The 25,935-nt window shown below is 45.3% G+C and overlaps 1 protein-coding gene across 1 annotated transcript; it reads left to right on the top strand.

Annotated features, from left to right (window-relative positions):
• Positions 1-1,461: 1,461 nt before the first annotated feature.
• On the top strand, positions 1,462-24,692 carry LOC143829847 (methanethiol oxidase-like). Its single transcript, XM_077321398.1, has 11 exons — positions 1,462-1,507; positions 4,606-4,724; positions 7,018-7,203; positions 9,763-9,883; positions 12,092-12,274; positions 17,090-17,268; positions 17,735-17,813; positions 19,334-19,455; positions 20,992-21,084; positions 24,151-24,269; positions 24,362-24,692. Exons 1-11 carry the CDS (start codon positions 1,501-1,503, stop codon positions 24,522-24,524), a joined length of 1,371 nt encoding a protein of 456 aa, XP_077177513.1. The 5' UTR covers positions 1,462-1,500; the 3' UTR covers positions 24,525-24,692.
• Positions 24,693-25,935: the final 1,243 nt, after the last annotated feature.

The raw sequence follows: 25,935 nt of genomic DNA, 5'->3' as shown, positions 1-25,935 counted from the left end.
TTGAGATATCAACCTAGTGAATGTGAATTCTTTATATTCATGGGTATAAATAATATAGACCAGGCTTTCTCAAACAGGGTTTTGTGAAACCCCGGGAGTTCCTGGATGACCCAGGATGGCTTTCCCGAATGGGTTGGAGTTAATCTTAAAATTTGTTACAAATTTATTGGATGATATGACCATATATGGTCATGTTGACCTACCCCCCCTCTCCCAAAATGGCCAATGATAAGCCTAGAGGGGGTGGAAAGAGGAGGGTGTCATGAACCCTGGTTCATGCCCCCTCTGGTGAGAGCTGTCTCCTGGTCTCCTCCAGGCCAGTTGTCATAAAACCATAAATCCCTTTGCTGGTTCCTCGCAGCCTCTGCATTCCAAAGCTGTCCTCGGCAGGTTCCCTTATTTCTTTTGCATTCTTGTGGCATTGCCAGCCTTACTGGAGACTCAACAGGAGTAAAAGTTTACATCAAAGCTGGGCCATCTGGCTTGGCTGGGAAATGTAACTTTTCACAAATGTATCTTTCCCACCATCCTGATTCTCCATTCTCCCTCCCATGCTTGGTCCCCCCTATAAGTACACCCCAATGTCTATTGTACCCTTGTCTCTGCCAAGACATTTGTTCACTGAGTCTTGGTGCACATTAGCTTTTGTTTTGTTCTGTCCAATAAAAACTTTCTTTTGGATCTTCGCTCTGCCTGAGCTCTTGGAAGCTTATTTATCACATACTTTATGGGCTAACCTCTGCCTGATTCCTGACAGAGGGGCCCTGGGTGGGCATGTTCTGCTATGCTTCCCTACCATATTCTGCATGATTGCTCCAGTTCTGGAATTTCTTGAAGTCTTGGAAAATATTTCAGTGGTTTCTCATTGGTAAAAAAGTTGAGAAAGGCCGGTATAGATCTATATTTTATCTCCCTGGCTGTAAAAAGTGTTTAAAGGTATGGGTATTGCATTTTTGCATGTATTTGTTGATAAGTGGCCTCTGAAGATGATCCAATTGTATCGAAACATATCTGATTGTTTTATCTGTGGCATAATTTTCGATACTGCATGTTTTGATACATAGTGTTTTTATGGAGTTTTATTGTATTTGCACTGTTTTATCTTGTGCAAACTGGCACGAGACCACTGGAAGAGCGGCGGTATAAAAATCAGTCAATAAATAATAAATAAAACAAATGTGTGACCCCAAGGGGTTTTCGGTGTATTCTGAACTGACCTAGTTTAACACTGAGCAATAAAACGTGGATTTAATAGATTTTTATGATAATGATTTCCAGATTCCTCAATCTTTTTGATTCCCAGGTGTTTTTATAGACCAGGTTTGTTTCTTTTCCCTTCCCTCCTTCGTTTTCTATAGATGGACGCTTGGTCTGATGCAATAGAGCTTATGTTTTTGTGCTCTTTTGGAAATAATATGAGTCTCTCTCCTTCTGCCCTTGAATGGCACAGGGGACAGCGGATGTGGAATCGGACCTGGGTATGCAACACCTTTGGAGGCCATGAAAGGTAAGCCCATTTAATCTTCGAGTTGACTTGAGACTCAAGCGCAGGGTGCTTTCTAGAGAAGGGGCTCTTCAAACATTTTCTGAGGTCCTTTGGAAACCTGACGCAATGTGGTGGGAACAGCCACAAAATGGCTGCCACAGGAAGTGTAGCTAGCCACAAAATGGCTGCTGCACCGTATCTTCAACCACACAATAAAGATTCTTGAACTGTGTCGGCAGCTGCTGTCGAAGCCACGTATTAAAAAGTCTGCACAGCCTATCAGAAGCCTTGCGGGCATAAGCTCCACCTAGGCCCACCCACTTTCCAAAAGTACTTGGTGGGGACAAAGAACAGTGTCAGCAGGTGTCATGGCAACCATGGACACTACATTGTTCTAGAGAGTTCTCTCCCTCCCACAATGCACTTGCTCTGTCTTGGGTTCAATAGAATTTTTCTCTGGCATCACCTCGTCTAGGAACTTTTAACCTTCCTGCCTAAAGGGGAAGAAGGGCAATAAATTTGTCGCCTGCCAGAATTAAATGTTGAGTCTCCTCTGCTGCCTCAGGAAAAAGGATCCTGTGATTAAAATTCATGATGCCTCAATTACTTTTCCAGAAGACTTCTGTGACATTCAGGATGAAAACACCGCCCAATCTCCCCAGCAATTTCAAAAGAGCTTTTTCAGCTGGTTTAGACTAGCTGATCTCCTGATGACAGAGGTCAGTTCCCCTAGAGACAATGGATGCTTTAGAACAGGGGTAGTCAAACTGCGGCCCTCCAGATGTCCATGGACCACAATTCCCAGAAGCCCCTGCCAGCATTCGCTGGCAGGGGCTTCTGGGAATTGTGGTCCATGGACATCTGGAGGGCCGCAGTTTGACTACCCCTGCTTTAGAAGGTGACTCTATGGCAGGGGTGGCCAAACTGTGGTTCTCCAGATGTCCATGGACATAGTACCCCACAGGGGTCCCTATCCTCCACCCCCAAATCACCAGGAATTTCATAACCTGAAATGGGTGGTGATTCAGTCTTTATGGAAGAAAGCATCGCTTGACCAGCAAGAACAGGCCAACTATCTCCCAGTCTCACATCCTGTGTTTCTGGATTAGGTGGTTGAAAAAGCTACCACAGATCAGCTCCTGGTGTTCTTCGATGAAGCTTTGGCACTTGACCCACGCCAGTTGGGCTTGGAGACAGTGCGGGCTGCCCTGATGGATGTTCTCCAGTACCAGCCAGATGGGGCCGGCTCAGCCATCCTCATGATATTAGATATGTCAGCCGCATTTGACATGGTCGGCCATGAGTTTTTGGTCTGCTGCCTCGGCAGAGATGGAATTCATGGGACAGCCCCTCAGTGGCTGATCTTCTTCCTTCAGAACTGGACACAGAGGGTCAGAATGGGGATAGAATTGTCTAGCCCCTATCAACTGCTATGTGGAGCTCCACGGGGGTGGATCTCTCCACCACATCGTTTAACATCTTTATTCATCCTCTGAGAGCAAGCCAGAAGAGAAGATGGAGTCTGGCCCTACTGGGTCATAGAATCATAGAATCATAGAGTTGGAAGGGGCCATACAGGCCATCTAGTCGAACCCCCTGCTCAGTGCAGGATCAGCCCTAAGCATCCTAAAGCATTCAAGAAAAGTGCGTATCCAGCCTTTGCTTGAAGACTGCCAGTGAGGGGGAGCTCACCACCTCCTTAGGCAGCCTATTTCACTGCTGAACTACTCTGACTATATTGTTGTACTTGTAGTTTAAATCCTTGATGCCACTCTATCGATTGAGGTGCAGGTCACAAGAGTAGCCCACCAGGTGTTTTTCCAGCTGTGCCAAGCAAGGCTACTAGTGCCCTACCTGTCCTCGGAGCACCTAGCCATTGTGAGCCATGTAACTGTCACCTCCGGGATAGACTTCTGCAACTCGCTGTACACGGGCTTAACAATGTTCTTGACCCGGAATTTTGCAGTTGGTACAGAACACCTCATGGGGATACCTTGGAGGGCCCATATCCAGCTGGTGCTGAGACAGCTGCATTGGTTGCCAGTAACCTATTGGATCAAAGTTCAAGGTTTTGGTATTAACCTTTAAGGCCATCTGTGGTTGGGCCCCAGCATACCTGTGGGTACACCTCTGTGGGTACAAATCTGTTGGTGGTTCCTGGCCCATGAGAAGTATACCTGGCCTTGACCAGGGCTAGGTCTATCCTTGTGGAATGAGCTCTCAGAAGAGCTAAGGGTCCTGATGGAGTTTTCAGAGTTCCACAAGGCCTACAAAAGCCTCTTCCACCAGGCCTTTGGCTGAGGTAACTAAGATCAAGGGCTCCTCCTTGACTTGGCCAGGATAGCAGGCCATCCTCGAAGAAGAAGAAGAAGACGAAGAAGAAGAAGAAGAAGAGAGTTGGTTCTTATATGCCACTTTTCTCTATCTGAAGGAATCTCAAATATTTCTTACAATTTATACTGATGAGACATTCTTAGATTAAATTAAATCAATATGGGTAGCCATGTTTTATTAATTTATTCATTCTTCAATTTCTATCCCACCACTTCCTACCCAGCCACAGGCCTTCCATCTTGGAAGGGTTGAGTTACAGGTGACTTTGTCTAACCATCCAGCTACAGCTTCCAAACATCTGGCGAATGGTTCCGGGGGGATCCCGACCGGCCATAAATGAGGAGATAGAGCTGGGTGTCTTCCGCATATTGATGACAGCCCATCCCAAAACTCCATACCAGTTGGGTCAGAGGGCGCATAAAGATGTTGAACAAAGTGAGGGAGAGCACTACCCCCTGCGGGACCTTACAAGGGAGTCCACAGGGGTACAATAACTCATCCCCCACTGTGACCCTCTGGATGTGGTCCCAGAGAAAAGTGCATAGCTACTGAAAGGCTGTGCCCTAAATCCCGGCCTGGCAAGGTGGTGCACCAGCAACTTGTGATCGACCACATCAAATGCCTTTGACAGATCTAACATTACAAGGATGGCTGATCCACCCTGATCCAGTTAGTTTGTTTGTAGCAGTAGATAAGAGCCCAGTAGCCTCTTAAAAAGACCAACAAAATCTGCTTTTCCAGTGGTCCCATTGCTTGATTGCTAAATGTTCTCTTTGCTCTCCCAGGTCCCAGAGAGAGACTCATGTATGTTACTTGCTGCTTATCTGAGACTGACATCGGCCCCCAAGAGCCCGACTACCTGGCTACGGTGGACATAGATCCGGAATCTCCAATGTATTGCAAGGTTCTGACCAGAGCTATTTTCCTTTGAGAATATTTTACTTTGTGGTTCCTTTCTTCAGGTTCCAGGGATAGATGAAGAGAGCATAGAAATGAATACACCCCAACCTAGGTGTAAACTGCCCAGAGCTTTTATTCCAGTCCCAGGTCGATTCAGTCCCTGCCATCTACACAGAATGCGATTTCCATTTTTATTTTTTTCCGATTTAAAATTTCCCTCTGCAACAAACATGATTGATCCGGAGTGACCAAACCGTTTCCTCGCAATAGCCCTCAATATTTTCAGAATCGGAACGAGAAAGCACATGGATCTCTGGCTGCATCGCATTTGCCAGGGCTGACTCCTGTGGTAGAGAAGCCCTAATAGGCCAAGGCTGCCCAGGCTGTAAGCTTTTCTTAAAGGTGAAATCCTAATTTTCTCTTCCCAGAAGCTGCAGAAGCAGTAACTTCTGTGGGTAGAGATTAGTCTTGTGGGTTTTTTTTCTCCCTCCTCTGTTGTCTTCAATCCTCTCCCCCCCACCTTCAAGAAAAGAAAAGAAAAGAAAGAGGCTCCAACTGGGCTTGGCTCTCCCCTCCCCTCCTGAGCCTCCCTAACCTCGTGCAGAACACCTTTCTGTTTCAATGGGGGTGGGGAGAGGAAGACCGAGTTTAAATTGATCTGGATTCAGCAGGATCCGCACCAGGAAAAAACAAAGTAAGTGCAGAAACAGCCCTAGATGGCCCAGGCTAGCTTTTATTCTTTATTTATTCATTCGATGTACAGACTGACTCTCTTTGGGGTGGCTAACAAGAGTCAAAAGTTCATACATGTATAATTAAAGCAATAAAATAATAAATATATAAAATTGATTTTGTTAAAATTGCTCTGATATCCCACTAAACCAAATTCTTGAATCTATAAGCATCTTCAGAAAGAGGCGGGATATGTCTAATTAACAACAACAACAATCTGTTCCACTTAATATTTCTGGTAAGGGCTTGGAGGAAGAGCTGGTCACATGGCTTAAGTGCCACTCAGCGCTTAACACCCACTCAGGGTGGCTGTCCTGCCTGAGTGTGTCCTCCTCCAACCGGCTTGCTTGTCTGTCCAGAAGCCAGCCAATTGCCATCTGTTCTCCACCCCTGACCACCCCCTTCTCCTTCTCTCTGAGGCTCAGGGGCTGCAGATTCCTGCCAAGTGAGAGCTGCCCCTCCTGATGAGTTCCCTAACAGCTGCCTGCAGCCTATCCAGATCCTGGGGAGAGGGGGAGGCCATCTACAGAATTCTTCAACCCCCCCCCCTCCAATCTAGTGCCTGCTGTATTCCTTAATGCAATGGGCTTTGTCCCTAGTAGTAGTAATAGTAGTAGTAGTAGTACTAGTAATGGTGGTGTGGTGGTGGTGATGGAGAGGAGGTGGTCAGCTGGAGAGGGAGGCCTTGACCCTGGCCTGGTAGAATGCTCTGCTGAAAGAGATCAGGGTCCTACAGGACCTTAAGCAATTCCACAGTGCCTGGAAGACAGATCTGTTCCACCAGGTCTATGGTGAAAGCCAAATGGAGCACCAAGAAGAGCTGGCATCATTGCTGGAATGGAAAGAAGACCTACCTCTCCAAGAAAGCTCTGACATCCCTCCCCCCAGGATACCAAAATAAAGTTCATTGTTATTTGTTGTGTTTGCAGATCTGCTGAAAACCAAGCTTGAGGCAGGATCAAAGCAAACATAAAGGTGGCCAATGTGCCGCCAGATCCTCTTTGCTGGATCCAATTGGGTTAAACCTCAATCTAACCAATTGCGCACACTGTGGGAAGATCTGTTGTCTGCTGAGCATCTATATGCTTGGGGGTTTTTCTCAGTCTAGAGCTGTTCACATGCCCAGTGTCCTGGCTTTCTTTCAACCCATGGATCTAACATAATATTAATAAATTAGAATCATAGAATCATAGAGTTGGAAGGGGCCATACAGGCCATCTAGTCCAACCCCCTGCTCTACGCAGGATCAGCCCCAAGCATCCTTGTTGTTGTGGTTAGGTGCAAAGTCGTGTCTGACCCATCACGACCCCATGGACAATGATCCTCCAGGCCTTCCTGTCCTCTACCATTCCCCGGAGGCCATTTAAGTTGGTAAAGCATCCTAAAGCAGCCCAAAGCATCCTAATTATAAAAACAACAACAACAACAACAGTTAATGATAATGTTAATGTCAATCAGATACCAGTAGCACCTTTAAGACCAACAAAGATTTATTCAAGGCATGAGCTTTCAATGTTAATGTTAATCAATACCTAATTAAATATTATTATTATTACTATAAACAGGTGATCCACCGCCTGCCCATGCCTTTCGTCAATGACGAACTCCACCGCTCTGGGTGGAACGTCAACAGCAGCTCTTTCAGGGACCCCACCGAGAAGCAGAACAGACTGATACTCTCATGTATACACTCTGCTTGCATCTATGTGGTGGACACGGAGACGGACCCGAGAGCTCCCTGCTTCCACAAGGTACGTCTTCATTGGAGAAGCCCAAACTGGTCCTGGGAATGTGGGGAGCCAGATGAGGAAGTAGGACTTAGAGGAAGGGTCAGGAGGGGCAGAGATAAGTTCTGCAGTGCAGCGGTTAAATAATTGAACTAGGATCTGCAAGATCTATGGTACAAATTACCACTCTGCTGAAGAAGAAGAAGAAGAAGAAGAAGAAGAAGAAGAAGAAGAAGAAGAAGAAGAAGAAGAAGAAGAAGAAGAAGAAGAAGAGTTGGTTCTTATATGCCGCTTTTCTTTACCAGAAGGAGGCTCAAAGCGGCTTTCCCTTTCCTCTCCCCACAACAGACACCCTGTGAGGTGGGTGAGGCTGAGAGAGTCCTGAGATTACTGAAGAAGAAGAGTTCGTTCTTATATGCCACTTTTCTCTACCTGAAGGAGTCTCAAAGCAGCTTCCAATTACCTTAGAATCATAGAGTTGGAAGGGGCCATGCAGGCCATCTAGTCCAACCCCCTGCTCAACGCAGGATCAGCCCACAGCATCCTAAAGCATCCAAGAAAAGTGTGTATCCAACCTTTGCTTGAAGACTGCAAGTGAGGGGGAGCTCACCACCTCCTTAGGCAGCCTATTCCACTGCTGAACTATTCTGACTGTGAAAATGTTTTTCCTGATATCTAGCCTATATTGTTGTACTTGTAGTTTAAACCCATTATTGTGCGTCCTTCCCTCGGCAACCAACGGAAACAGCATCCTGCCCTCCTCCAAGTGACAACCTTTCAAATACCTTTCAAAGAGGGCTATCATGTCCCCTCTCAACCTCCTTTTCTCCAGGCTGAACATTCCCAAGTCCCTCAACCTATCTTCATAGGGCTTGGTCCCTTGGCCCCAGATCATCCTCGTTGCTCTCCTCTGTACCCTTTCAATTTTATCTACGTCCTTCTTGAAGAGAGGCCTCCAGAACTGCACACAGTACTCCAGGTGTGATCTGACCAGTGCCGTATACAATCGGACTATGACATCTTGTGATTTTGATGTGATGCTCCTGTTGATACAGCCCAAAATGGCATTTGCCTTTTTTACCGCTGCATCACACTGCCTGCTCATGTTTAGTTTACAATCCACAAGTACCCCAAGGTCTCGTTCACACACAGTGCTACCTAGAAGCGTATCCCCCATCCAGTAGGCATGCTTTTCATTTTTCTGACCCAGATGCATAACTTTACACTTATCTGTATTAAATTGCATCTTGTTCTCATTTGCCCATTTTTCCATTGCCTTCCCTTTCCTCTCCCCCCAACAGACACCCTGTGAGGTGGGTGAGGCTGAGAGAACCCTGATATTACTGAAGAAGAAAAGTTGGTTATTGTATGCCACTTTTCCCCACCCAAAGAAGTCTCAAAGCGGCTTACATTCATCTTCCCTTTCCTCTCCCCACATCAGACACCCTGTGAAGTGGGTGAGGCTCAGAGAGCCCTGATATTCCTGATCACAGAATAGTTTTATCAGCATTGTGGCAAGATCAAGGTCACCCAGCTGGCTGCATGTGAGCGAGTGCGGAATGAAACCCAGTTCACCATATTAGAAGTCCGCACTCCTAACCACTATTCCAAAGTAACAGGGTGACCCTGGGCCCATCACGTCCTGAAAGGGCTGTTGTGAAGATAAACTGGAAGGGGGGAGAAAGTTGTAAGTTGCTTCCTGTCAATTATAATTTAGAGCAGGGGTAGTCAACCTGTGGTCCTCCAGATGTCCATGGACTACAATTCCCACGAGCCCCTGCCAGCAAACGCTCCTGGGAAGGGTATCTCCTGGGAAGATAGATGCTCGAGGTGTTGATGCTTGGATTTAGATGCAAGTTTGGAGCCATGGCAGAGTCTGCTGCTGTAGATCTTGTGACCCTTCAAGGTGCCACAGGACTCCTATTTTGATTTAGTGCTGCAGAATAACTTGGCAACCCCTCTGGACAGAGACAGTTTCAGGTGAGTAGGGGAGCAGAATTGGAGCCCAATAACCTCATTTATGTTATTGATTTAAAATGTTTATTAGCCACCTTTCTTCCGTATGGAGCTCAAGGGAACCTCCAAAACATGCAGGAGAAAATACACTGGAAACGTAAAACCAAGATTTAAGATAATTATTCAGGACTGCTGCAGACCTTTACCAGATACAGTCCTAAATAAAACCCTTTTCACCTACCACCTAATATTTGTGAGGGGGGCAGGTGTACCTCCCTGGGAAGGCTGTTCCATAACTGGAGCTTCCTTTAAAAAGGCCCTGACTTGTGTGCCCACCAGACTAACTTATTTGATTGGCAGGACAGTTGGGAGGGCCTTTCCTTGTGATTCTCCTTTGGGGGGAGGAACATATGGAAGACAGTGGTCCTTCTCTAAGGTTCTACTGTAATTGAACCATAGAATCATAGAACTGGATGGAATTCAATGTAGGTCTTCTTCTACTGACCACCATGGCTACCCTCCTGAAACTATATTCAAGGTTGAGAATCTTAGATTGAGAGGGGAAAAAACACCTGGTATCATCTCAATGCTTCTTCATTGAAAATTTTCTTTCCTTTGCTTCCCTAGGTAATTGAACCGCAGGAAGTTTATCAGAAATGCAACCTGGGTTTCCTAAGCACAATTCGGTGTGTGGGCAATGGGGAAATCATGATCAGTGGTTTGGGAGACCCATGTGGCAATGCAAAAGGTATTTCATGAAATGGGCCAGAGGTGTGTGGTATGGACCAGAGGTCCCCAACATGGTGGAAGCCATGGGACCCTTTGACAGCTGTTCTGGAGCCCACCAAATGCTTTTAGCAAGTGGGAGGGGCCAGGTGGGTCTTTTGCTCCATGAGGCCTCAGAACAATTGGAGATTTAATTGGCTGTGCTCGTTTCTTTGAAATGTTATGTTATGTATAACTGTTATTGGCATGCCATCAGAGAAAAGAGATTGTACGTAAAATAAATGGGGTTAATAAAATAAGGCAATGAGCTGGCCCAGGTAGACTGGCCTTGAGTATTAACTGGTGCGGTTGTGCTTCCACATCAACCGTCATATGGAGGTTGGGTGTCTTGTATTGCTCCCCAGTCTCATCCCCGGATATAGTAGGGTTCTCTGGGGTCACCATCAGCTAACACCCCATTGGTGGAATATCTAGGAAAGCCCATGCACTTTGGTAGGGCTCAACCCTGGTTGACTCCTATGGAGAAGGTTTGCTGGCGCCAGCAGAATCTGTTCCTATACTCCAGCAGGGCTGTGCATTATGCCAGTCAGCATCCAGAAAAGAAAACCAACACTTTAGTGGTGGGAAACTCCCTTTCCCAGGTGATGACCAGCCTCATTTCTTGGGAGGGGCCAGAGGCCCTCCCTCATGGCTCAACCAACTCTTGCTCCCAGTAAGAAATCAGCTCCCTGACTGGTGCTGGCTCCTAGTCTGCACCCTGGCGGATTCTGGGGCAACTTGGTCCAGTATAGGCAGCGACATCCAAATCCAACAATACACTGAGCCATTGAACATACAGGTTCAGCATCACTCTGAGTTGCTGTTGCTGGATGTGGTCTACGTACCCCGATTCATATTCACCCTTGGGAAGAACTGGCTCCAGTGGCACAAACCATAGATTGACTGGGAACAGCTGGAAGTACGGTTGCCATAGTCATTCAATGTGTGAAAACCTCCTCCCTGACTGAAGCTCCAGTGGAACTACCATTGGAATATCTCAATAATGTCATTGTATTTGAAGATAAGGTAGAGAACCAGATGCCATCGCATCGGGAATATGACAGTGGCATTGGCCTGAAGCCTGACGTTCCTCTCCCGGTTAAGTCACTCTATGCCCTCTCTGAGCCTGAATGTTGGGCATTGTTGGAATTCCTTGATAAAAACCTGAAACAGGGCTTTATCTGGCAGTCCACAACACCAATGTCAGCCCCGGTGCTCTTTGTAAAGAAGTGTGGGGAGCTTTGCTCATGTCATGATTACCAGGCACTAAACCAAATCAACATAAAGGTCTGCTAACTTATGCCTTTGATTTCCAGTGTAGCACTGATATTGACCAAACTGGATCTGAGAGGGAGCTACAACTTGATTCAAATTCATCATGGAGATGAGTGGAAGACAGAGTTTGAGACTTAGTACAGCCAAAATGAATACCTTGTTATGCTGTTTGGCCTGTGCAATACACCATCAATCTTTCATGAAACATTTCTTCTGTAATTACCTGGACCTTTTTGTCATAATCTTTCTAGATGATATCCTCCCAGTCCCAGCAAGAACACATCCAGCAGTACCAACCAGTCTGGTTGGTACTACAATGCCTGTGAGATCACTGCCTGTTTGCCAAATTACCCAAGTGCTCATTCTATCAGGTCGGGGCCACCGGCTCATCCTGCAGGTAGTACAGATGGACTCTGCAAAAGTTGAAGCTGTGTTACAATAGAAACAGCCTCGGACCTGCAAAAATTACAGAAGCTTCTTGGCTTCACTATCACAGGATGTTCTTGCTTCAGTATGCTGATGCGGCTAAGCTCCTGACCTGGCTTCTCAGCACCAAGGCCTCATTCTGATTGGATGAGGCAACCACGTAAGCTTTTCAGGAGCTTAAGTCATGCTTCATCACCAACCCCTGCCTTGCTCATCCTGATCCAGCTTGGCTTTTCATTGTAGAGAATGATGCCTCCAATAAAGCTATTGGAGCTATTCTACTACAACATGATCATCTAGCTTTGTATTCAAAGAACACAGTCAGACAGGTGGTGTCTCAGATATGCTGGGCCCAGCCTGGATATGTGCACAGTTGCTTGTTCAGAGGATTTGTTTTGGATTTCTTCACTTGCATTTTTGCCCCACCCCTTTGCAAGGAGTTGAGGATGGAGTGCATATTTTTTGAGCATGTGACTTGTTCTTCTGACAGGTGGATTTGTCCTTCTGGATGCAGAGACCTTTGAACTGAAGGGGACCTGGGAGAGACCCTCTCACGCAGCCCCTATGGGGTTGGATTTCTGGTACCAGCCAAAGCACAACGTCATGATAAGCACTGAAGGGGGGACGCCAAAATATTTTGTGACTGGGCTCAAGCAAGCTGACCTGGGAAAAGGTAAGTCCTCAGTAAATGTAAGGCTGCATGGCTCAGATCAAGGAAGGGAAGCAAGAGGGCCTCCATGCCTTTCCTTCATGATGCAATCTGACTGCTGTCCCATGCAGCAATATGGAATCTTCCCTGACCCTGCACAAGTCAACATGATGGGGGAAGGCCCTACCTCATCCAGTTCAGAACCCAGCTTTTGACTCGGATGGGGGAAGGGTGTCCAGGGAAAGTCTACACCTACCTTCTCCAAGCCATTGGGGGGAAAAAGTCTTGGCTTTTTGTTTAGAATCATAGAATTGGAAGGGGCCATACAGGCCATCTAGTCCAACCCCCTGCTCAACGCAGGATCAGCCCTAAGCATCCTAGAGCAGCCAAGAAAAGTGTGTATCCAACCTTTGCTTGAAGACTGCCAGTGAGGGGGAGCTCACCACCTCCTTAGGCAGCCTATTCCACGGCTGAACTACTTTGACTGTGAAAAAAGTCAGAGTGTTTCAGTGTTGTAACACCATAACTTTGTTATATAAAGAAACAGGTTAGTGGGGAAGGGGGAAATCAAGGGAACGGAATCCTGAAAGGAAGAGGTTCAATTAAAAGAAAGTTGCAAGCAGGCACAATTTTGCACACGTCTGCCCCTCATGCTTTTGAAATGGAGAAGTGAGCAAAGCATTATGGGGGACTGCCTCCTTCAAAACTCAATGTGGAAAACATACAGTGAATTACAGCCTGGAAAAAGAGGGGAGGAAAGCCCAAATGCAGAAAGCAGAGTTCCAACTAGCATTATCCAATCAAGGTCTAAAGTAGTAGTAGAAGAGGAGTTGGTACTTATATGCCACTTTTCTCTAGCTGAAGGAGTTTCAGAGTGGCTTACAGTCACCTTCCCTTTCCTCTCCCCACAACAGACACCCTGTGAAGTGGGTGAGGCTGAGAGAGCCCTGAGATTACTGAAGAAGACTTTTTTCTTATATGCCTTTTTTCTCAACCACAAGTCTCATAGTGGCTTACAATCCCCTTCCCCACAACAGACACCTGGTGAGGTGGGTGAGGCTGAGAGAGCCCTGAGATGAAGAGTTGGTTCTTATATGTTGCTTTTCTCTATCTGAAGGAGGCTCAGAGCAGCTTACATTCACCTTCCCTTTCCTCACAATAGACGCCTTGTGAGGAAGGTGAGGCTGAGAGAGCCCTGATATTATTGCTTGGTCAGAACAGCTTAACAGTGCTGTGGCTAGCCCAAGGTCACCCAGGTTTGCCAGATTAGTAGCCTGCACCCCTAATCACTAGACCAAGTGAGGTTAATATGGGGCATGGATCCTAATGCAGAAATGTTCTGTGAGGAGGCTATCAAGTTAATTAACAAAAGAGACTTGCTCTCAGGTGACTTGTATTATTTTATATCACCCAGCAGTCCTGGCCACTAAGGAAAGTTCCTTGAAAACAAAATGAATCTGGAGGTCATTCTGGTTGGACACCAAAGAAGAGAAGAAGTTTTGAGAGTTTTTTAATTATTTACCTTGGCAGCCTCCTCAGCTGGGTGTTTCCTGTCTTCTTGCTTATGCTTGAGGGCTCAGCCAGGTCACAGTCTGCTCAGAGGCTTGGTTGGGGAAGCAGACAGGGCAGGTGGGTTCTATTGCAGCTTCTCATTGGCTGTCTTTCAGCTGCTAGTGAATGAGGGAAGGAGACAATGGACAATAGTCAAAATTGTGTTATTGTTGTTCTTTTTACTGGGGAGTTTCCAAACCAAAGTTGTTGCAGGAGCTCCTCATTCCTCTGCCCATTCTCCAGCTGCAGCTCCCTGCCTCGTCAGCTGAACTGGATCATCTGAGCCAATTAAGCAATGCCAGTTATGTGCTGGAAGAGAGCTCTAGTCTAAAAGGCACCACACCATGTTAGCAAGGCAGTTGCTAAATGCAATGAGTCATCACAGAATGAGAATTGAGAGGCTGCTGATGGCCTATATTAACTCCAAACCCCTTTACCATCCATTTTATGCCTGTCCATGGTTTAATTGCCAGGTTTGGGGCATTGGAGGCAGATATCTGAACTGGAGAGGATCAGCATACAAGTCAAAATAGAAAGAAAGAATGTCCAACTCTGAAATGAAACCAAGCTCAATTGGCTGTATTTTCATTCTTCCTTATTCCAGAAATGAAAGAGAAAAAAATGGTAAAGTTGTATTCCTGATATCTATCAGAGTTTTAAAAATATAGAGTGACGGAATACTCACAAGGTGGCCAAACTGAGTGAATTCTGCCAGTAGTGCATGGGTCCTCTGGATCATTAATGCAATGCCAGAGACAAAAATCTAAATGTTGAAAACCCCTGCAATCATACTTTTTTCTTCCCAATACCTTCAGAGACACAAATTTAGAACTGTTCTCTGAATGCTGTTTCTCAGTAAAATGTTGATTCAAAGGTTTATCTTCAATCTTGTTCGAGTCTGGAACAATGTTCAATAACACAATTTTGCAAAGACCGAGTTGTCTGTCCAGTGTACCATTTATTTAAGGTGACCAGATTGTCCCACTTTGGAAGGACATCTGGGGGCACCTGGCAAATTGTACTTATGTTGAAATTCTATATATATATCAATACTATTTTTGCGTTATATGTGTTCTATGAAAATTTTTGTTGCTCCATATAGACCAAATTTTTAATCAAGAACCTCCCCCCCCCCTCAATGGTGACTCTCTCAGTCTCACCTCCCTCACATGGGAGAGGAAAGGGAAGGCGAATATAAGCCACTTTGAGACTCCTTTGGGTAGAGAAAAGTGGCATATAAGAACCAACTCTTCTTCTTCAGTAATCTCAGGGCCTCCCCTCCCTCACAGGGTGTCTGTTGCGGGGAGAGGAAAGGGAAGGCGACTGTAAGCCACTTTGAGATTTCTTCGGGTAGAGAAAAGTGGCATATAAGAACCAACTCTTCTTTTTCTTATGTAATATCAGAGCTCTCTCAGCCTCCCCTCCCTCACAGGGTGTCTGTTGTGGGGAGAGGAAAGGGAAGGCAAATGTAAGCTCCTTTGAGACTCCTTCAGGTAGAGAAAAGGTGCATACAAGAACCAACTCTTCTTCTTTTTCCTTCAGTTTGTTATCTTAATTCGAAGGCTGAGTCTTTAAAGAGACATTTCAGTATAATTAGATTTGCTGGCTTATACAAATCCACCCTTGTTTTAAATGAATCATACCTTGGGGTAGAAACGAAACCCAAATTGAGGACACTTAATTCCTCATTAGAGAGCTCTCTGCTAGACAGATTTACTACTAAGTTCACTTTCTGAATTAGTTTGTGAACGTTTGCCTAAAAAAACAATCCCAAAACTTCCTTCCTTGGGTGAAGTGAAAGTAATATGAAAAAATATTCACCCCATTCCCTAAAGGAGGCCCTCTAGTGGATGACTTGGAGCTCAAAGCCGAGTCATCATTTTCTGATAGATCCTGATCAGAGCTTGATGCTGGAGGAGCCAAAATCACTTGTTTGTGAGGATTTGTGTCAGTCTGTTTAAAAATGCCAGAAAAGGATTTCTCAACCAAAGTTCTGGGAAACCCTTGCTTTTCTTGACAGTCCTGGGTGTAAACTGCATGGAGCTTTTATTCCAATACCAGGTCGATTCAGTCCCTGCCGTCTACATAGAATGTGATTTCCATTTTGATTTGGGGCGATTTAAATTTTCCTTCTGCAGCAAGAAGGATTGATCTGGAGTGACCCTACCCTTGATATCTTAGAGTGCTTTTAATCCTCAATATATTTTAAAATCACATTGTTCTGAATCTGGGCTCTCCTCCATGGTAGAGAATCCATGATTGGCTACAGGTGGCCATGTGACAAACTTGCCTTAAAGGAGAAGCCCCTAATTTCTTTCAACTTCTGTGGTCTTGGATTTTTTTTCCTGCCTTCTTCGATCCTCTCCCCCTTCAAGAAAAGAAAGGATTTTTTCCTTCCTCCTCTGACTTCTTTGATCCTTCCCCCCCTTCAAGAAAACAAAGAAAGAGTCTCCATTTGCTTCCCCCCCTTCTGAGCCTCCCTAACCACGTGCAGAACACTTTCCTGTTTCAATGGGGGGGGGGAGGAAGACTCGAGTTCAAATCTATCTGAATTCAACAGGATTGACAATGGAATAAACAAAGTAAGTGCAGACTCTGCCCTGGAAGGGTTTCCTGAACGAGTGGGAGCTAATTAATTTTTAGATATATTTTAATAACTTTTTGAACATTTATCAGGTGATGTAACCATATATGATCATGGTGACCTGCCCTCTCCTCCAGAGCTGGAGCTTATGAATATGCCTAAAATAAATCCCTGAGGCACTCTACTCGTCATTCCTCTCCAAGAAGATGACAAACAATTAACAAGTACCCTTTGGGTGTGATCTGTTAACCAGTTATCAAGCCACCTAACAGTAATAGGATCCATATCACAGTACCAAGAATATCATTACTATACCAAGAGTATCATGTGGACTCTTATCAAAGGCTTTACTGAAATCTAGATTAACTATATCCACAGCATTCCCTTACCCAGCGTAGTAGTAACTTGTTCAAAAAAAGTTTAATCTGACAAGACTTGTTCTTGAGAAAGCCTCTTAATAATTAGCTCTGTGACCTCTTGGTAATCTTAGTAGTCATCTCTGTGGTCATTAGTTACAAAGCAAATTGTGACAAAGGATTGGCTGTTCAAAGTTAGCTGCTTCTGAGGACCAGAAGGATTCTGATTCATGATGTCTGCACCAGGGCTTGAACTGTTTCTCAGTGACCAGAAGTCTGTTACCTCTGGTAGATTCTTAATTGTTAAACAGCTGTCTGGCTCTGATTTTCTCCTCTGTCCACCTTCAGGGCGCTATGGCTATGGCATGAACATCTGGGACTGGACCTCACGCTGCATTCTCCAGTCGATCAATTTAGGGGAGGATTCCTGCTCCATGGATATCCGGTTCCTGCACATCCCTGATAGTGTACATGGAATGGTAACCTGCATGCTCCAGGGGTCCGTCTATCACTTCTATAAAACAAAGGTGAACGTTGGCAAATTTTTATGCACAAGTGGCTTAAGTCTCTTATATTATTTATTCACTTCGACTCTGCCAGAACGGTCTCTAGATTGTTTTCCGTTTTCCGTTTTCAGTCTTTCATCAGTGGCAGTGAGTCCGTCCTTGTTAATGTTTTTAGATAAACGCTTCTGTATCCTGGAGATTCAAGGCTGTGAGCTCACATAAGAGACTTAAGCCACTGGATAGATTCTTTTTCTCTTTGTCACTAATTTGGAATCGTCCATTTTTCGTGTAAAAATTTTTATGCACAGCAATGAAACCTATCCATCCATCAATCCATCCTGCCTTTCTGCAAATGTTGCATAGCTGAACTATTACAGAGTGTTTTTTTTTTGTACTAACTCTCTCTGCAGAACATGGCTTGAGTCCCTGTGAGGAAAGAAAACTATAAATAACACAAATTAATAAATAATCTATCTTTCTTCTGTAGGACGGCAGTTGGACAGCTGAGGAAGTGATCCACATTCCGAAAAAGAGAGTATCTAACTGGATGTTCCCCGAAATGATGGGTTGGTCAAATGGAGGGTATTGGGACTGTTCTGTATACTTCCCTCCATCTCTGCTCTTTGCAAACTGCGGTTGGTTTTGGTAATGTTCTTTTTTCCCTAAGATTAATAGAGGAGACAGGTAACTGCACCCCCTATGGGAAGAAAAGAGACTCTGGTTTGAGTTGTTCCTCTGTTAGTCTCTTTTACGGTACAGCTCACTCACATCATGAGGGGGGGGGGCGGGATTTGGTCACATCCACAGCAGAATGGTTATCCTCTCTCTCAGTTTCAGCTCCCCAACTCAAGTGTTGATTTTAGTACTCTCCAGATCCTGTTGTCTTTCAGTTGCCCAGTTTCTAGGTGGTCCCCCAATTTGCTCCCATATTTCCATGCTTGGGCATGCTCTCTGGGGTAAGAACATCATGCCCCTTGAACATCTGGCCCACGTTGGCACCATTTCCCTGTTATCACCCCTTTCAGGCTACCATTTCCATTGCTGTGCCAGCAGGGGAATGTTGACTCATTTTTGTAAATAATTAATCTAGCTATATAGCTGTATCTGCAATTAGAACTGAAGCCCAGGTGTAAACTGCACGGAGCTTTTATTCCAACCCCAGATCGATTCAGTCCCTGCCCTCTACACAGAATGCGATTTCCATTTGCATTTGGGGCGATTTAAATATTCCTTCTGCAGCAAGAAGGATTGATTCGGAGTGACCCTGCCTTTATTGTGCGATATCTTAGAGTGCTTTTAATCCTCAATATCCATTTGGGAAAGAAAGCTCCGTGGTAGAGAACCTCTGATAGGCTACACCTGGTCATGTGACACGCTTGCCTTAAAGGAGAAGCCCCTAATTTCTCTCAACTTCTATCGGTCCTGGATTTTTCCTCCCTCCTCTGCCTTTTTCGATCCTCTCCCCCATCCCTCCAAGAAAAGAAAGAGGCTCCCTGCCTGGCTCCTCTCCCCCCACCCTTCAAGAAAAGAAAGAAAGAGGCTTGCCTCCCCCAACTCTGAGCCTCCCTAACCACGTGCAGAAGACTTTCCTGTTTCAATGGGGAGGGGGGGAGAAGAAGACCCGAGTTCAAAGCGATCTGTATGCAACAGGATTGACAATGGAATAAAGAACGTAAGTGGAGACTCTTCCCCAGACTACAGAGATCTGGAGAGAATGTTTGCTGTGGATGGTAGCTGGATTCTATTGCACTATACCTCCCCGAAATCCCCCCTCTAACTAAACCATGCTGTACCCCTAAATGTGCAGGAATTTCCCAACCCATAGTTGGCCATCCTATGTCTTTCATTGTAGTCATGTGTTTAGAACACAGAACGGATGCAGTGGTTCTTGCTTTCTAAAATCCATTGATTTAATTAAAACAGATGCTATCATTTAAATATCAGACTTTTAATTTTCAAAATGAAGCTCAGCTTTATCTTTAACCCATCATGAGGTGGGATTTCCATACCTGCTGTGGATAAGCTGCTAGTGATTAGAATAAAGGAAGAGATATAAAAAGAGACATAAACCTTCTTCTCCCTTCAGCCATGAACTCCAGCATTCTCATTTCTTTGGATGATCGGTACCTGTACCTGAGCAACTTCCTACATGGCGACGTCCGTCAGTATGACATCACTGACCCTCACTGCCCCAAGATGGTTGGTCAGGTAAGCCTCTTCATACAACGGTCATTCTCTCTCTGGTGGGAGAGGCAGCCAAGCGTATGAGGCTGGCACCAAAATTAAAATTAAATTAGAATTTAAAACTCTAGAATAAGATGACATCCCATGGCTCAGTTGTAAAGTATCTGCTTGACATGCACCCTCTTACCCAGCTAGTTTGGAGTTTCAAGCTGGGGTATCATCTATATGTGGATGACACCCAGCTTTTTCTGTTATGGGGAATGGGAGAGGAATGGGAAGGCGACTGTAAGCCGCTTTGAGCCTCCTTTGGGTAGAGAAAAGCGGCATATAAGAACCAACTCTTCTTCTTCTTCTTCTTATTGGATGTTGCTTGCATGTCCCTAATGCTTGAGGTTTTTCCTTTTCTTTTCCAACACGTTTCATTTATTTATTATATTTATATACCGCCCTCCCTGGAGACTCAGGGCGGCTCCCTCTAGCGGTTGATTTGATCTTACACTGCTGCAATATCACTGCTGTCAGTCAGTTAGTTAATTGTGGTGCTTGAGCAGATAAAAACAACCACAATATTTAAAAATGTAGTCAGACAATAATATCTGGATCACAACATTAAAATTAATACAAAATGCAATATATTGCAAAATGTTTAATTCAATCAGGCGCCATCCTAACTGTGTTCCCTAAGCTCTTTTCAAATTCAACAGGCCAAACATCCACGCTTGGTAACCTTCCTTGTCCACTTCTGATTTTTATCGGCTAACATGATTGACAGGAGGGTCCTTCTACTTCGACTAGGATAAGAAGCAAGAATGGAATTAATAATAACTTCTCTGATCCTATGGTAGAGCCTACTGTCAAACAAAATATGTTCTAGAGCAGCAGTTCTCAACCTGGGGGTCGTGACCCCTATGGGTCTTGATTGACCCTTTCCCCAGGGGTTGCTGAGGCTGCCACTACACTGCCACTACACCATGGCTGCTACAGCACCAGCAGTAGCAGCCTTAGAAACCCAAAGTGGGTTGCAGTATTAGGAACCACAGTTCTAGAGATTCTGGAGTTTCTGGTCTACATACCCAATTTTTCTGAGTGGATCCAGTGAATCTGACCTCAAGCACCACAGAGAGTAGTGTGTTATACCTTAAAAGAGTAACAATTCTTCTGGAGTAAAAATTCCCTAAAAATTGATTTATGATTCCAATAGTATTTTATTAAGGGTTCATAGATCAAATATTTCCTTGAGGTTTCAAATTACAGGGAAATATGCCAGACAGCCAGTAGTGCAATATTGAATTGACCTGTAGAGGGAGCAAAATACAATACGGAAAAGAAAAGATATTAAATTAATGGGCAGAAACAACTTTGAAAATGAGAATGTCCCAGGGTCCTGATTTCAATCCCTTTATGATTGAACCATGTTGGCATGATACCATTTATATGTTATTCTACATCAGATTACCCTGACATTTCACAAACAGCCCCTTTGACCAGTTGACTCTTCCATTTGACCAACTCTCTCTCTCTCTCTCTCTCTCTCTCTCTCTCTCTCCTGTGTGCCCCCAGGTCTTTGTGGGGGGCAGCATCCCTAAAGGTGGGGATGTCATCGTCCTTGAAGATCCAGAGCTGGACTGCCAACCCGATCCTGTTGTCATCCAAGTGAGTCAATCACAAACCAAGAGGGAGAGTGTGGTCTGGCTGGGAAGGTTACTAACTCAGGCTTGGAAAGTTCTTGGAGATTTGGTGAGGGGAGGCTGAGGAGACTGGGATTTGGGGAGGGGAAGAGCCTCAGTATTTATTTATTTTATTTATATTTTCAAATTTCTACACCGCCTCTCCTCTTTTGAACTCGCGGCGGTTCACAGTAAAACAATAAAAAACAGCACAACCCTCTAAAACCCCCTTAAAAACATTAACAATAGACATTGAACATCAAAAGATGGTGATATAAGAGTTCTAACGCCCACCTCTGTTTAACTAGGGGTCAAGAGCTCTCTTTCTTTGGGAAGGGAGGGTCCTGATTTAACCAGCATGATATAATTGCATAGGGTTTTACTCTCCAAAGCAGTCATTTTCTCCAAGGGAACTGATCTTTGGGAACACTCTAGGGCCCACCTGGAGCTTGGTAACTCTTGTGGGTGGGCAATACTCCCCCAATCATTATTCCTAATGTCCCCAGTCTAGCTACCTCACAGGGAGAAGACGGTGGGTAATAAGTAATAGAATCATAGAATCATAGAATCATAGAATCATAGAGTTGGAAGGGGCCATACAGGCCATCTAGTCCCACCCCCTGCTCAACGCAGGATCAGCCCTTAAGCATCCTAAAGCATCCAAGAAAAGTGTGTATCCAACCTTTGCTTGAAGACTGCCTTTCCTTGTAGACTTTTTATTTGTTTATTGAATACATTTATTAGCCACCTTTCTACATTGCGGGCACTCAAGCTGGCTTCCAGAGTATAAATTTCCAACCAAAAAATGCATACAAATCACACATTACAACCAACAATTTAAAAGGCCTGGTAGTCAGAAGAACTTAAACAAAGCAAATGCTGTCACTAAAAAAAATTTGTTTTCACCTGCCGCCTAAAGGCCAAGCATGAGGGGGTCTGGCATTCCTCCCTAGGAGGGCTGTTTAATAATTGTGGGGCCGCCACCAAAAAGGCACTTGCTCATTTACACCCCAGACAAGATACTGTGTTTCCGCAATCAGGAGGGCCTCTCACTCTGATCTTACATTCTGGGTAAGAACACTTTATTCTTAGTTCAGCAGTGGCATAGGCTGCCTCAGGAGGTGGGGAGCTCCCCCTCACTGGAAGTCTTCAAGGAAAGGTTGGATACGCACTTTTCTTGGATGCTTTAGGATGCTTAGGGCTGATCCTGCATTGAGCAGGGGGTTGGATTAGATGGCCTGTGTGGCCCCTTTCAACTCTATGATTCTATGATTCTATGACTTATTTAATTTATCATCTGCCTTCCTCCTGGGACTCGTGCATTACAATAGCAGTCTAACCCCCATAAAACCCCAATCCCTAAAACAAATTTAAAAATCTCACAATTAGTACAAGCATCAGATGGCAAAAAGAACCTGCCCACCTCCCCACAGTCATCCACCACAGGGGTTTGCACATCGGTACGGCGCAGCCTGCGGGGGAGGGGGGGATTGCCTCCTTAGTCTCTCACTCCTCAATTTATTCCCCCCCCTCAAGTCAAAGCTGATTTATGAATTTCGAAGGCAAGGGACATTCAGAGGTGGTTTGCCATTGTTTGCCTGATCCATCCGAGCACTAGCCAGGACTCACCCTGTTTAGCTATTGAGATCTGGCGATGTTGGGTTAGCCTTAGCTTTTGATGGGCTTTTTGTAATCCAGAAATGGCTTGGACTCCAGAATCCGCACTCTGTTTTCCCACAGAGCTTCCAAAACCAGTTGCCAGTGATGGCTGCCTCACTGCACCCCATAGTACCGGCAACTACAACAGGTCCTAAAAGCCAAATACATCAGCTTGGGGGTTAAGAGCGGCAGCGTCTAACATGGAGTAACGGATTTGATTCCCTACTCCAACTTCAATGAAGCTAGATGGGTGGCCCTGGCCCAATTTTTCTTTGTTGTTGTTGTTATGTGCGAAGTCGTGTCCGACCCATCGCGACCCCATGGACAATGATCCTCCAGGCCTTCCTGTCCTCTACCATTCCCCGGAGTCCATTTAAGTTTGCATCTACTGCTTCAGTGACTCCATCCAGCCACCTCATTCTCTGTCGTCCCTTTCTTCTTTTGCCCTCGATCGCTCCCAGCATTAGGCTCTTCTCCAGGGAGTCCTTCCTTCTCAAGGGAGTCCTTCCTTCTCAATTTTTCTTAGAATAATCTAATTCTTGTCTACTTCAGTGTGTCTGCTGTGGGGAGAGGAAGGGTAGGCAATTGTCAGCTGAATTAGGATTCTGTTGGGTAGAAAAAAGTAGAGTGCAAAAATGCAGTTCTTCCTCTTCCTCTTCTGTTTGGTGTAGTGGTTAGGAGTGTGGACTCCTAATCTGGCATGCCGGGTTTGATTCTGCACTCCCCACATGAAACCAGCTGGGTGACCTTGGGATCCCCATAGCACTGAGAAAACTGCGCTGTCCGAGCAGGGTGTCCGTTGTGGGGAGAGGAAGGGGAAGGCGACTGTAAGCCATTTTGAGCCTCTTTCGGGTAGAGAAAAGCGTCATATAAGAACCAACTCTTCTTCTTCAGTAATCTCAGGGCTCTCTCAGCCTCCCCTCCCTCACAGGGTGTCTGTTGTGGGGAGAGGAAAGGGAAGGCAATTGGAAGCCGCTTTGAGACTCCTTCAGGGAGAGAAAAGCGTCATATAAGAACCAACTCTTCTTCTTCAGTAATCTCAGGGCTCTCTCAGCCTCCCCTCCCTCACAGGGTGTCTGTTGTGGGGAGAGGAAAGGGAAGGCAATTGGAAGCCGCTTTGAGACTCCTTCAGGGAGAGAAAAGCGTCATATAAGAACCAACTCTTCTTCTTCAGTAATCTCAGGGCTCTCTCAGCCTCGCCCACCTCACAGGATGTCTGTTGTGGGGAGAGGAAGGGGAAGGTGACTGTAAGCCGCTTTGAGCCTCCTTCGGGTAGAGAAAAGCGTCATATAAGAGCCAACTCTTCTTCTTCCATCTCTTCCTCTCCTTCCTCTTCCTTCTTCTTCTTCCCACCTGCATCTCTCCAACCTGCCTCCTTTGCTACATCCTTTAGGGAAGAAGACTCTATGGGGGACCCGCAATGCTTCAGCTCAGCTTAGACGGCAAGAGACTTTATGTCACCAATAGTTTCTACACTCCTTGGGACAAACAGTTTTACCCTGAATTGATCAGGTAAGAAACCTTCCCCCTTATTCCTAAAACTGGCTTTCTGTCCTCTATGGTCCCTGCTTGTTCACCTGGACTCTGTTTCCTCCCTTCTTCAGGAAAGGGTCCGTCATGCTGCAGATCGATGTGGACACGGAATGTGGAGGTCTATGCGTGAACCAAGACTTCCTGGTTGATTTCGGGAACGAGCCCTTTGGGCCTGCCCGGGCTCATGAGATGCGTTACCCAGAGGGAGACTGCAACTCGGATATCTGGGTCTAGCCAGGGAGCTTCCGGCCTGTTTGAATGCTAGTTTTGGGGAAGGGTTGTGGAAAGGCATGCTCATGGTGGTTTGGTGTTCTTCTTTGCCCATCAGGTTGCTTTTTTAAAAAATGTACATTTGTGCTTATTTGAGGCATGGAAGCTTTATAGGGTTGCCAACTGCAGAGTGGGAAATTGGGGTGTGGACCCCCCCCCCCGGAAAGTTAAGTTCTGGGAGAAGATGTGATGTCACTACAGGACTTCCATTCTTCTAGATTCAGTGGCATACCCTAGTGTTTCCCCACCAAAGCTCCCATTTTGTCCAGGGGAACTGATCTTTCTGGTGGGGAGATAGCTTGTAATTTTGGGAGATCACCAGGCACCTCCTGGAGGGTGCAGCCAAAGCATGAAGAACTTACAGTAAGGTGAAAATAGTGCAATCTGTGTCTCTTTAACGCGTGTAAGTCTTTAGTCAAGACGCTCTTCAAAAAACAAAGGTCATGCCAATACATGTACCAGCTATACAAAGCACATCGTCAATACTTATCTCAAAATACTTATATCAAAATAAAACATATTGATGTCATCACAATGTATAATGAAGCAGTTCATATTTCCAAAAAAATGCGTCAACATTCTTAAGTTACTTACTCCACATACAGCAATATAGTATTTATGGCTGTCACAATGCTACTGAGGGCACGCAACAAATCAATTTTTAAAAAAAGGATTATATAGTATTTCTACATACAGAATTGTAAATAAGTCTAAGCACTAATTATTGGAAGTAGAACAGAAACCAAATGCATACCAAATTTAAATCACAATAGTATATGGGGGATATGGAAACAGTGATTCCTATTATTACTGCTCAGTCAGAACAGCTTTATCAGTGCTGGGACTAGCCCAAGGTCACCCTTGTAAGAACCAACTCTTCTTCTTCTTCAGTAATCTCAGGGCTCTCTCAGCCTCCCCTCCCTCACAGGATGTCTGTGGTGGGGAGAGGAAAGGGAAGGTGATTGTAAGCCGTTTTGAAACTCCTTCGGGTCGAGAAAAGTGGCATATAAGAACCAACTCTTCTTCTTCTTCAGTACTATCAGGGCTCTCTCAGCCTCCCCTCCCTCACAGGGTGTCTGTGGTGGGGAGAGGAAAGGGAAGGCGACTGGAAGCCCCTTTGAGACTCCTTTGGGTAGAGAAAAGCGGCATCTAAGAACCAATTCTTCTTCTTCTTCTTCTTCTTCTTCTTCTTCTTCTTCTTCTTCTTCTTCTTCTTCTTCTTCTTCTTCTTCTTCTTCTGTGGACTGTAGCTGGAAACAGAGGCCTTAATCACAAACCTTTGGGACCATTAAACCCTGATCAATAAAAATGACACAGTTTCTCTCTTTTTTTAAGCAGTCAATTAGACATGAAGAAGATGAGCATGTATTTCTGG

This window comes from Paroedura picta, chromosome 1, assembly GCF_049243985.1.
Source record: "Paroedura picta isolate Pp20150507F chromosome 1, Ppicta_v3.0, whole genome shotgun sequence".
Taxonomy (NCBI): Eukaryota; Metazoa; Chordata; class Lepidosauria; order Squamata; family Gekkonidae; genus Paroedura; species Paroedura picta.
This window is presented reverse-complemented; position numbering and strand designations above follow the sequence as displayed.